We start from the raw sequence: 13,866 nt of genomic DNA on the forward strand, positions 1-13,866 counted from the left end.
AATCAGCTCTCCTCTCCTCACACAGAAGTCGTCGCTGAGGAGAGGATAGCAGATCGCTGCAGCCGGCTGGTGATCAGTGAGTATGATCTGTTTTTTACAGCTTTTTACTCACTGATCAACAGTCTAGTATAAAACACACATGTCCCCAAAACACACATGTCCCCAAATAATAAAAACACATGTCCCCCACATATGTCCCACTAAAATCACATGTCCCAATGATTATCTGCACAGATATGTCCGTGATCACACAAACCAATTATTATACACTTAACAGAATTTTTTTTACTCTCAGCTCATTCTCTTCTGTGTGCTCCCCCATAGCAAACTGCTTGCTATGGGGGCACACTTGGGGGCTCTTTCCCAAGCCAGGCAGTGTGCGTTCATAAAAATGAATAGCGTGACTTCCCCTGCTTCCTTCTCACAGGATTCGATTGACAGCAGCAGGAGCCAATGGTTCCTGCTGCTGCCTCTGTGCCCTGGAGGAGAGGAACACAGATCATCGCCACTGCAGACGGGCACAGTGCTGTTTTGAGATAGGAATTAGGTAAGTGTTTAGAGTTGAGGGGGCAATACAACTATTTCTTTTTACTTAATGCATTAGGGTAAAAAATATCTTGGCTATAAAACCACTTTAAGTTATCCTGTGTGAATAACAACATGTAACAAGTATAAAGCAGGTGTTATCCCAGTTTGGCTGCAAAAGTGGAAATGCGCTTTGAGACAAGGGTTGTTTTTTTATTTTACATTTCAGAGAATGTAGCAGAAGTAGAACAGTTTATTTTGCTGCAAGAAGAATTGAGGTTCTATGGCTGTATGGTTGTATGGCAGTATGGTGGTATGCAGAATATGAAACTTACACAGGCAAAATTCTCCTTTTGAAGCTCTGAGCCCTGAGTAATCAAGAAGCCAGTGGATGAATGAGCAATATAAGCAGTGGTGACCCGTCCATACAGGGCGCAGGCCCCTAATCTATATGCAGGATGGATTCCAATGGATTTCTTTTTTTAGAAGCACACGATTAGAGCCTGAGGCTCCAATTGACTTTAAAAAAGGGTGGACTCAGGGGGCAGAGCACTACGCCCCGAGTCCATCTAGTTGTGTGACAATAGCAAATTAATATTCTCTACTGAATTCCTGATTCTCCTCCCAGCCAATCATGAAGGGGGTCCTGAGACCCGTCACCGGATTCGCAGAGAGGAAAGGCAATTCTATTGGCTGCCAAGGAGGAGGAGAGAGGAGATGCAGGGTGAAGCCGCCAACCAGAGGGAACGCTGCCCACAACCTAGATGGGATAGGTGCTCCGACCAAACGGGAGGGACTCATTATAAGCAAAATAAAACTACAGCCTTTTGTATGTACTAATTATCTGTATATGTCTTTTGATTTTTGCAGATTGTTAACAGGAATCCTCCATTTGGAAATCAGATAAAAGAATCTGTACTGAACCTTCCTAACTATGAGCTTGGCATTGAACAGGTTATTCAACACATTTTACAGCCTTTGGCCTGTATTCCCTGTTTTTTGATTTGTGATCCTTTTTAAATGCAGTAAAATACCCTTTTCTCTCAGTGATAAAAATACTGCTTCCTTCCCAGTGCTCTGCACTGGCATAGTCAAAATAACAACCACATCTCTTATGGCAAATATCCTCACACAAGATTTGATTACTGAGTCTAACTGATGTGCTTTAAAAGGCTCATGCACACGGCAGCTTAACCTCCCTGGTGGTATGATTATTTCAGATTTTTGATGCTGAAAGCGGTACAATTATTTTGCATGGAAATTTGGCATTTTAGATTGTAGGCCTGTAATTCTTAGGAATAACTTACTTAAATCTGTCCTTACTTAAAGAGTCTAGTAGACATCCCAGGTATGATAAAGTTTGAAAATCATAAATTATAATATCATAAATAAGTATAGCAAATAATAATATAATAATAATAAAAATTATTCAATAATGTCATCAAATCAAAAACACTGAAATTTGCTCAGTTGCAGAATTGTCGCTGTCATTACTTTCAGTGTTTAATGACGGATTTCCCCACAAATCACTATCGCTCAATTCTGCAAGTGATTATAATTTATTATCGCTGTTTTCTAGCTATTCCAAAACCACTTTTGATGTAAAGGGACCAGGGGCAGACTGACAACTCATGGAGCCCTCGGGCAATAGAAGATTATGGGGCCCCCAGGCTTACAGGTGGCCGCCATGCCAGGAGTAAGTAACATACAAAACAACAAGTACAGTCAGGATGAACGCCACGCTCACATCAGCCCTACCTTACACCATAGTCCTAACATTCTCCCTATATATCACAGTCCACAGAGTCCTAACTTATGGCAGAGCCCCCCCCCCCCCCCCCCCCCAGTGTGTCACCTTCTATCAGTGTCCCCTTACACACACCTTTGCACCTTAATTTAAAGGCCTTTAAATTAGAAAAAAAATCCACTGTTCCATCTCTGAACTGTGCAAGTGAGTCTTAGCCCTTGTACACACGGTCGGAGACTCCGACAACCAAATCCGTCGGATTTTGTCCATCGGATCTTGTCCAAAACTGTTGCATACACACGGTCGGACAAATTTGTCAAAAAATCAGATCTTTCAGAACGTGATGACGTAATTTCGTTACGATGGGACTACGTTCAGGCTAGTAGCCAATAGCTTTGATGTAGGAATTTGATCTGAGCATGCGTGGCACTTTGTCCGATTGGAACTCTCTACACATGATCGGACCAGTTTGTCGGAAAATATTTCCAGCAAGTTGGAAAATTTGGTCTGACGGATATTCCGATGGAAACAGTCCGATGCATACCACACACAGTCCGACAACGCGGCCCGATATGACACATTCCAACGGATTCTCTGACCGTGTGTACAAGGGCTAAGAGCCAGCGAAATAGTGAACTGCTGTGGTTGGCCTCAGATCTGGCAGTGGGGCGTGTGAATAAAAGCCATACTTGATGCGTGCCAAATCACGGCACGCACCCAGACCTGCCCTGCTGCCTGATCCGAGGCCGGGCTCAGCAGTTCACCATTCAGCTGCCTCCGAATGGCTGTGGATTTTTCAGGGGCATAGGATTGTTAGATCGACTTCTGTTTGGTGGCAGTAGGCACAAATGAAACATACAGTATACATATACACACGCACATTATACATATATACACATATACACATAGACACCAGTGGTGGCTGGTGCTCAAAATTTATGAGGGGGGGCACAAACAAACTGAAAAACACAAACAAAAAAAAACCCATCAATTGCAGCCACTGTGCCCATCAAATGCAGCCACTGTGCCCCATCAAATGCTGCCAGCATGCCCATCAATTGCCGCTACTGTGCCCCATCAAATGCTGCCAGTGTGCCAATCAATTGCTGCTACTGTGCCCATGAATTGCTGCTAATGTGCATCGCCCCGTACTTACCTGTCTCGGAGCGGGTCAGCGGCGGTGTCCTGCACGCCCCTCAATGTCTTCTTCCATCCTCTGTCAGGCATCCAATCACAGTGCCTGACGCTTCAGCCAATCAGGTGACAGGTAACAGACCCGAGCACCTGATTGGCTGAGAGGCGGTTCAGTGTTAGCAAAGTGAATTCCTTTGCTTTTCTAACACACACACACACACAGCTGAGTGAACAGTGAACGCCCAGCATGACGCCTGCTGTTCACCTTTGTGGGCGCCTATTAGAGCCTAAGGCTCTAATCAGGTGCTTCCCAAAAACACACCCGCCGCTGTAATTCAGGTGCCCGAAAAGGAGACGGGTATCTGAATAGGAGGTGTCAGTGGCAACCATAGATAGATTCATGCAATGCATGAATCTATCTATGGTGATAGAGAGGTGCCAGGAGAGTGGGGGCAGTGCCCAAGCGCCCCTTATGGACGCACCCCCACTGATAGACACACAGTATACACAGACACACACCATAAACACACACACACACATATATATTTTAGGGCTGGGGGAAAAAAAAATCTATTTAAATCTTGAATCGAGCTGAGAGGTCAAATCAATTAAAAATGTAAGAAAGCATCGTGGACTAAGCCAAAGCGTAGCCTCGCCTAAAAACTCCTGCCCGCAGCTCCTCAGGACCGGCGCAGTGTCCATAAAAAAAAAAAAAAAACAACACCTTGATTCAAACCGTGTTTTTTTTTTAATTATCGCAGATATTTTTTTTTAGAAAAATCGCCCAGCTCTAATAATAAAAAAAAATAAAAATAATATATATATATATATATATATATATATATATATATATATATATATATATATATATATACACACACACACACACACACACACACACACACACACACACACACACTATATATATATATATATATATATATATATATATATATATATATATATATATATAGACACCAGCACTTTTCACCCAACGAATCAGCCTAAAAAAACACACTGCTGCCACCATCTCCAGGCATGCTGGGACTTGTAGTGCCCCAGCAGATCACAGACACTTTAGGTGGTAATGCAGGAGAGGAGGGGACTGTGCCTGTGTACTGGTGGGCAGGTAATGAGTAGGCAGGGTAGCAGAGATTGGGGGAGGAAGTTCCTTCCTCCAGAAGCATGGCACTTCTCACATAGAAAATCGATCTAACAGCTTCAGAGCCCTGCTAGAGGAAAAACACATCCACCCTCCCTCCTGCTCACTAGGTTAAGCCACTGACACTCAGTTCATCTCAGCAAGCTTACCTTCCAGCAGGTTGCAGCCCTTCCCACACTGCACGTTGTGTCCCCTCCTCCAGCTGTTGGCAGTCTCCTGCTCTGAAATCAAATGAGCCACGGAGAGGAAGGGGGCGTGTACACTGTTTCCATTGGCTGAGGAGGCAGTACAGAGGCGGGGCATCTATAGCTTCCTTTTCTTTTACAGCAAAATTATGTCGGCATGGGACATTTCAGGGACAGATGTAAAAAAACACAGATTTTTACATACTGTCCCTGCATTTACCGAGGCTGGCCAGTCTGATGGGGCCCCCTAGTGGCATGGGGCCCTCGGTCCGTGACCGAGTGCCAGAATGGTCAGTCCGCCCCTGAAAGGAACGGTTTTGGTTGCTATGGACAATCTCCAGTTTCCAGGCAGAAAGAACAGTATTTATAATATAAAACTGCATGCAAGGCTCTGGACAGACCCCTAGGGACACAAGGAATGTGAAATAAATTGATACAGTAATGTAATCTGTAAGATTACAGTGTACTGTATGTATTGTGTGTTTTACTTTTTGAATTTGGAGCTGTTCTCCATTGCAAAGCTCGCAGGGATATCGGAGCTCGGCTCCGTGATATATCGAGTGGAGGACGGCTCATGCACAGTGCAGGGAGATATCGCAGGATCCTGGGGACAAGGTAAGTAACCTCTTCTTCCTCTGCTATGCAATCCCAAGTGTGGCTCGGGGGTTACTGTTTTTGGTACTCAAAATCCACCCTGAGCCACACTCGGTAATATCGCCAGGGGGTTAAAGAAGCTCAAAGAAGCTGCTCCTACAGGTTTTTGAGCTCTCATATTTTCTGCTTGGAAACTCCCCTCCATGTTGGCCAATGTGTCCATGCACACTTTGGCTTTTTCAGGATTATGCTCTTAGAGACAGACCCTCCCCAGAAAAGACACCTAGTGCCGCGTACACACGATCAGACAATCTGCCCGTGTGTGGGCTCTGGCGGACTTTTTTTTCCCAAAAGTCCGGCGGACTTAGAAAGTAGTTTTTAATCAAAAATTGTCCGCCAGACTGCGAGTCCGGCAGACAATCCGGCCATCTGTGTGCTAGTCCGCCTGACTTTAGAAATTAATGGACTTTTCTCGCACACGGAGAAAAGTCAGTTCATTTTGAACACGGCTCCAGGTAGCCGGGACTAGCGCAGAAGGTCAATGTTGCCGCCTTCGGCGGCGAGATTGACACGTCGCTGGCCCCGTCACCTGGTATGGTCTTAAAGGGGAAGCTCTACCCGGAAAAAACGGCGTGGGGTCCCCCCAAGGTCCATATAAAACCCTTATCCAAGCACGCAACTCGGCCGGTCAGGAAAGGGGGTGAGGACGAGCAAGCGCCCCCCCTCTTGAGCTGTACCAGGCCACGTGCCCTCAACATGGGGGGGTGCTTTGGGGACAGGGGGGCCCTGCGTCTGGAGTACTTGGGCTTGCTGCTGGACTCCAGGGAAGCAAGAGTTTTTCTCCCTTCAGACAAATTGTAGACAGATCCACGGGAAAACTGCTGATGAACCGCAAGTGGTCGTCGCTCCGCTTCTGCATGCGAGTCCTGGGGCTCATGGTAGCCTCCTTCGAGGCAGTACCATGTGCCCAGTTCCACACCAGAGTCCTGCAGAAGGGGATTTTGACAAAATGGCACAAATCTCAGTTGTCCCTGGATCGATAGATCCAGGTGAGCCAATCAGTCAGAGATTCACTGATCTGGTGGCTGAGGTCCCCGGTGATTCAGTCTGGGAAGTCGTTCCTACCTCTGAAGTGGACAGTGATCACAACGGACGCCAGCCTATCCAGCTGGGGTGGAGTGATGGGGGTTCAGTCGGCTCAGGGCCTCTGGTCGGCAGAAGAATTCAAGTTGCCGATCAATCTGCTCGAGCTAAGAGCGATCAGGCTGTGCCTCTCCACATGGTCGATGAGACTTCAGGGGCGTCCGATCAGTATCCAATCAGACAACACCACGGCTGTGGCAACGTCAATCAACAAGGGGGAACAAGAAGCTCAGCCACCGCACGGGAGGTCGCTCACATGCTTCGGTGGGCAGAGCAACACGTACCGGCCCTGTTGGCCATTTACATCCCGGGAGTGGAGAACTGGCAGGCAGACTATCTGAGTTGCCAGATGCTGGACCCAGGAGAATGGGCGTCGCATCCGGAGGTATTCAAACTACTGTGCTTGAGGTGGGGCACACAAGACTTCTGGCCTCCCATCTCAATCGAAAGGGGCCGAGATTCGTGTCCAGGACAAGAGATCCGTGGGCAGATGCGTCAGACACGCTGGTGGTTCAGTGGGATCAGTACCAGCTGATCTACGCCTTCCTCCACTAAAACTGTTACCACGTCTGCTTCGCAGAGCGGAAGTCGAGGGGATCCCAGTAATACTGATTGCCCCAGATTGGCCTCAGCGTCCTTGGTACGCAGACCTAGTGTGCCTGGTGGCGGACGCCCCATGGCGACTGCCGTTACGAGAGGACCTTCTGTCTCAAGGTCCGATTCTCCATCCTGCTTTACCATCGCTGGCTTTAACTTCATGGCTATTGAGAGCCAGGTGTTGAGGAACCGGGGTCTATCGGACTCGGTGATCCCAACTATGTTGAGGGCGCGAAAATCTTCTTTTCGGAAGATACAGTGGGGCAAAAAAGTATTTAGTCAGCCACCATTTGTGCAAGGTCTCCCACTTAAAAAGATGAGAGAGGCCTGTAATTGTCATCATAGGTATACCTCAACTATGAGAGACAAAATGTGGAAACAAATCCAGAGAATCACATTGTCTGATTTTTGAAAGAATTTATTTCCAAATTATGGTGGAAAATAAGTATTTGGTCACCTACAAACAAGCAAGATTTCTGGCTCTCACAGACCTGTATCTTCTTCTTTAAGAGGCTCCTCTGTCCTTCACTCATTACCTGTATTAATGGCACCCGTTTGAGCCTGTTATCAGTATAAAAGACACCTGTCCACAACCTCAAACAGTCACACTCCAAATTTTACTATGGTGAAGACCAAAGAGCTGTCGAAGGACACCAGAAACAAAATTGTAGACCTGCACCAGGCTGGGAAGACTGTGTCATGGGAGGGATGCCTAACAGAGGCATCCAGCACAGAGTAAGCAGATCAATGGGCTGCACTAAAGGAATCAGGCTCAAAAGGTAAATGAAAACATATATATTTATTAAGGATAAAGACACACGTGCAAACACAGCAAACCATGAACAAGCAAGAATGCAAATAATACACAGCAACCCCAAAACCCTAACCTAACTACCTAACTAACTATATATACACATGGAAAGGGAACACATATATAACAAGGCAGGGATGTGAGACAAGGGGAACAGGAGGCCAGGTGGAGGAAGCAGAAGCAAGGGGAGCCAAGGCAGGAATCAGGGGACAAGTCTCAGGAATAGTGATGGGCGAACGGTTCGCCCGGCGGTCGTTTTGCGTCGAATTTCGGCTGTTCGCGATTCGCCCGATCGGCGGACTATTGCCACCGTTCGCCCGGCAGACTTCCGTGTTTTTACTGTGTAAAAGAAATTTGACCTATGATGACACATCCATCATGGGGTACAGGACAGCCAATTGAGACATTACAGCACATGGACACTTGGACATTCCCCCTAACTTATAAATACACCCGATCCGGCGGCTATTTTACATTCTTTCTTCTGTCACTATAGGGAGAGGTTGCTGTGTGGAGCAGGGAGAGATTGCAGTGACCCAAATCGCTAGATATTTGGTACACAAAAGTTCTTTTCAGGACTGGTATAGGTGTTAGGTGTATATAGGTTTGCTGTGCTACTGATTGTTGCAGCAGCCTGAGTGTCTTTTGTCAGTTTAGAGAAAGGGACAGGACGGTGTGTCTGCTGTAGGGACAGTCAGTTTAATCATTAGCTGTTACTATCAGGTCCACAAAAGTGCTATTCCAGTTATTGTTCCAGTATCCTCTGTTTTGTCAGTTTATATAGGGACAGGCAGGAAGCAGTGTGTGAGGCAGTGAGGGTCAGTTTAATCAGTAGCTGTTACTATATTAGGTCCACAAAGGTTCTTTTCAGGACTGGTATCAGTGGTATGGTAATAGGCTTGTACACGTATAATATTCTTTCTTCCAAATATAGAAATAATATTATACTTGACTGCTGCCCTTCTGCTGCAGTCTGCTAATCATTCAAACCTACTTGTTCCACAAAGGTCCTTTATAAGGACTGGTAATAACCTGGTGTAGGGTGCTATAGTACATAGGGTTGAGTGAGGTACAGTCTGCTATTCTATAAGGACTGGTATAGGTCCACAATACATAGGGTTGAGGTGCACTACTGCTGACTGCTGCCCTATACTGCAGCAGTCCTTCATTGGTATAGGGACTGATGTACAGTCTGCTAATCACTCACAACCTACTTGTTCCACAAAGGTCCTTATAAGGACTGGTAACTTGGTCTGTCTAGGGTTCTACAGTACATAGGGTTGAGTGAGGTACAGTCTGCCATTCTATAAGGACTGGTATAGGTCCACAATACATAGGGTTGAGGTGCACTACTGCTGACCGCTGCCCTATACTGCAGCAGTCCTTCATGGGTATAGGGACTGACGTACAGTCTGCTAATCAGTCACAACCTACTTGTTAACTTGGTCTGTCTAGGGTTCTATACTGCAGCAGTCCTTCATCGGTATAGGGACTGACGTAGTCTGCTAATCACTCACAACCTACTTGTTCCACAAAGGTCCTTATAAGGACTGGTAAGGTATAGGGTACTACAGTACATAGGGTTGAGTGAGGTACAGTCTGCTATTCTATAAGTACTGGTATAGGCTCACAATACATAGGGTTGAGGTGCACTACTGCTGACCGCTGCCCTATACTGCAGCAGTCCTTCATCGGTATAGAGACTGAGAGTTTTGTCACAGGGTCATTTAAAAAATGACAGGCAGAGAAAGAGGCAGGCCCTTCCGCAGGGGTGGTAGGGGTAGGGCAGGAGCAACAGGCTTGAGCCAAAGTGGGAAGTTGCAGAAGGTGCATTCAATTACTTTAAAGGATGCACCAGACTTGGTTGAGTGGCTCGCTCAACCTTACTCTTCTGCACCCTCCTCATCCTCCTGATCTGCACCCTCTTCTTCACTCTCTGCTATGTGCACCCCTAAAGACACTACCACCAACAACACCACCACCACCACATACCTTCCGCTTGAGTCACAGGAATTATTTTACGATCCATATCAAGAAGACATCTCTGATGCGCAGCCACTCTTGGTATTGGATCAGGAAGAGGAGGTAGCAACAACCGCTACTCAGCAGTCTGACGACAGTACCCAGATCAGCCCAAGGAGGAGGTTGGTCCCCGGTGTTGCTGCCTACTCCAAGAGCTCTACTTATAGCGGTGGGGAAGGTGACGTTGATGATGACGTTTCTAGTGATGTCACGTGGGTGCCCACAAGAGAGGAAGAGAGGGGAGTTCAGAGGGAGATATGGACCAGCAGATAGGGAGGAGAAGCAGGAATAACTTACATTGCACAGGAGGGACAAAGCAGACTGCAAATGTATCAGGAGCGAGTCATCGACCATGTACGGTCACATCTGGCGCTCCCAGGACACCGGCACATGGCTCCGCAGTGTGGGCTTTTTTTAACGTGTCCGCTGCTGACAATAGCGTTGCCATCTGCGATCTTTGCAGTCAACGCATTAGTCGCGGTAAGCCCAACACTCACCTAGGGACAACCGCCTTAAGAAGGCACATGAGCAGCCATCACCGAGCCCAGTGGGAGCAACGGAACACACAAAGCCACACTTCAGGCTTTCACCATCCAGCCTCGTCTTCTACTTCTCCTTCTCCTCTCTCCTCACAATTGTCCTCCACTCCACCTTCCATCACGCCAAGTTCAAATTTTTCTGCAAAAAGGCAGGCTTCCGTGGGCCCAATGTTCAAGCGTAAAAAAATGATGATGCCGGATAACCCTCTTGCCCAACGGTTGATGGCTGGCTTGTCAGAACTCATAGCCCGCCAACTACTGCCATATAAACTGGTGGACACGGAGGCCTTTCGCAAATTTGTGGCCATTGAAACACCTCAATGGAAGGTCCCAGGAAGGAAGTATTTCTCACAGAAGGGCATCCCAGAGCTATATGGCCATGTTCAGCGGCAAGTGAATGTATCTCTGGCACACAGTGTCGGTGCCAAGATACATCTGACCACAGACACGTGGTCTAGCAAACACGGGCAGGGAAGGTATATCACTTTTACTGCCCACTGGGTGAACTTTCTGACGGCCGTCAAGCATGTAACCCGTGGCACCCGTGTAGATTTGGTTTTACCACCACGGATTGCATGCAGGCCTGACTCTTCTTCTCCTCCTCCTCCTACTCCATCCTCCTCCCTCTCCTCCTCGGCTGACTCCTCCTTTTCCGCTGCTAGCGTCTCTTCCGCTGCGCCGCCCAAGCTCCCCAGAACCTATTCGACATGCCAGGTGAGACGTTGCCATGCCATACTGCGTCTGTTGTGCCTGGAAGCCAAGAGCCACACTGGCCCGGCACTCCTTTCAGCTTTGCGTTCACAGGCAGATCAGTGGCTAACACCGCTCAATTTGACAGTTGGTAAAGTGGTGTGTGACAATGGTGCCAATCTGCTTAGCGCATTGAAACAGGGCAAAATCACGCACGTGCCATGCATGGCACACGTCTTAAACTTGGTCGTGCAGTGATTCGTTGTCAAATACCCTGGGGTCCAGGACATCTTGCGGCAGGCAAGGAAAATCTCGGCCCATTTCAGAAGATCATACACGGCCATGGCTCGCCTTGCTGACATTCAGCGGTGACACAATCTGCCGGTCAGACGTCTTATTTGCGATTGCCCGACGCGATGGAACTCAACCTTCTATATGCTTGATAGGCTGCTCCAGCAGAAACGTGCAGTTAACGTCTACATGTATGAACTCTGCGGCAGAACAGGTTCTGGGGAGCTGGGTTTTTTTTCACCGAGCCAGTGGCTGCTCATGCGCGACGCATGCAGACTTCTGCGCCCATTTGAGGAGATCACCAAACTGGTCAGTCTCAGCCATGGCGCTATCAGTGACATGGTACCTTATGCCTTCTTTATGGAGCGTGCATTGCGTCGTGTCATTGATCAAGCTGTGGAGGAGCAGGAGCGGGAAGATGAGGAAGTCGCAATGCTGGATGAATTCCCAGGGGGGGCTACTCTATCTGAGACAAGTCAACAACAGGAGTCTGAAGAGGAGTCAGAGGAGGATGGTGCCGGGGCGGATGAGGAGGAGCAAGAAGAGCATGCTTTAAACCTTTCTGGGATCCCTGTTGTGAGTGGATGGGGAGAGGAGAATGAAGAGGACGACATTATCCTGGATGATGAGCAGGAGCCAGGCCACCACACCGCTTCCACTTTATAGCAAATGGGGGCCTTCATGCTCCAGTGTTTTAATGGGGACCCCCGTATAAAAAAGCATAAGGGTCAAGGACCAGTACTGGGTGGCAACGTACTTAGACCCCCGGTACAAACACAACATGGCAGAAATGTTACCGCCGTCACAGAGGGCTGTCAGAATGGAGCACTTCCAGGCCTTGCTTCGAGAAATGCTGCATTCTGCTTTTGAGTGCGCTGGCAGAGGAGCAATTCCCACTCCCAGAGAAGGAGTTGCGGGTACCGATCCAACAGCGCCTGCAAGAAGAGGCCGGTTTAAAGATGTGCTGGTGACTTCGGATATGAGGTCATTCTTTCAGCCGACCCATCGACGGGTGTCATCCGGATCCAGCATCAGGGAACGCCTAGACCGTCAGGTGTCCAACTACATCGGGATAACGGCCGATGTGGAGGCTCTGAGGAGTGATGAACCCCTGGAGTACTGGGTGGGCAGGCTTGACCTCTGGCCAGAGCTTGCCCAATTTGCAATCGAACGGTTGGCTTGCCCCTCATCCAGTGTCCTGTCCGATAGGACGTTCAGCGCAGCAGGGGGGATCGTGACCGATAAGCATACTCGCCTAGCTCACGACAGTGTTAACTACCTCACATTTCTAAAAATGAATGAGGCATGGATCTCGGAGGAATTCAACACATGTGACCAGTAGACCATGTATATGTCTATAAACAATTTTTTTAATCGAGCACACAGACCTTCTTTCTTCATTTGGCTCACTTCCTTGTCCAAAAAAAGCACACCATACTATATGCCCGTACCCTCCTCTTTGAAGAGGTTGAGCGGTGTCATATTTCTACTGGGGCTGCTTATTATGAGGGGCTGCCACCATCCCTGTGCTGTGCTGCCATCCTCCTGGGGCTGTACCTCTGCTGTGCATATTATGAGGGGCTCCCACCATCCCTGTGCTATGCTCATTATGAGGGGCTCCCACCATCCCTGTGCTATGCTGACTTCCTCCTGGGGCTGCTTACGGTGCAGGTCTCAGTGATGTATCTCACGGTGCTGATGTCAGTGCTCTCTATCACGGTGCTGCTGTCAGTGCTGTATATCACGGTGCTGGTGTCATTGCTGTATGTTACGCTGCTGATGTCAGTGCTCTCTATCACGGTGCTGTTGTCAGATGACTCTATCACGGTGCAGGTGTCATTGCTGTATGTCACACTGCTGATGTCGGTGCTCTCTATCACGGTGCTGCTGTCAGTGCTGTATATCACGGTGCTGGTGTTAGTGCTTTATGTCACGCTGCTGATGTCAGTGCTCTCTATCACGGTGCTGTTGTCAGATGACTCTATCACGGTGCAGGTGTCATTGCTGTATGTCACGCTGCTGATGTCAGTGCTCTCTATCACGGTGCTGGTGCCAGATGACTCTATCACGGTGCAGGTGTCATTGCTGTATGTCACGCTGCTGGTGATCATCTCCTGCACCCTCTTCTTTGCCTACCCTGGTCCCTGACCTTCCCTTTCCTCCATTGCCTTCATGCGCTCCACAGTCCTGAATTGTCACAACAATTTCCCATATAAAAAAAAGAATGCTTGTAGTTGTCGATCCCAGATTCACCTCATACATGTGTTATGTCATTGGCCATGTGGTGGGACTATGTTTGCACAGCTATTAATTATTTTGTGGCTGCAAATTTGACCTGTAGGTTTGCGAAGTTCGCCTCCCATTGAAGTCAATGGGGCCCGCCGCGAACTTTCCGGTTCGCGAACTATCGGTCCGCGTTTGCGAAA

The 13,866-nt window shown here is 48.1% G+C and overlaps 1 protein-coding gene across 1 annotated transcript in view; it reads left to right on the plus strand.

The window, feature by feature from the left end:
- HFM1 (helicase for meiosis 1) overlaps positions 1-13,866 on the plus strand; it is a 397,375-nt gene that overhangs the window by 332,010 nt on the left and 51,499 nt on the right. The window contains 1 exon segment of the mRNA XM_077451089.1: positions 1,396-1,479. Coding sequence (XP_077307215.1) covers positions 1,396-1,479 — 84 coding nt within the window.

Source organism: Lithobates pipiens, unplaced genomic scaffold (assembly GCF_037356315.1).
Source record: "Lithobates pipiens isolate NorthernLeopardFrog02 unplaced genomic scaffold, aLitPip1_a1.2 Scaffold_23, whole genome shotgun sequence".
Taxonomy (NCBI): domain Eukaryota; kingdom Metazoa; phylum Chordata; class Amphibia; order Anura; family Ranidae; genus Lithobates; species Lithobates pipiens.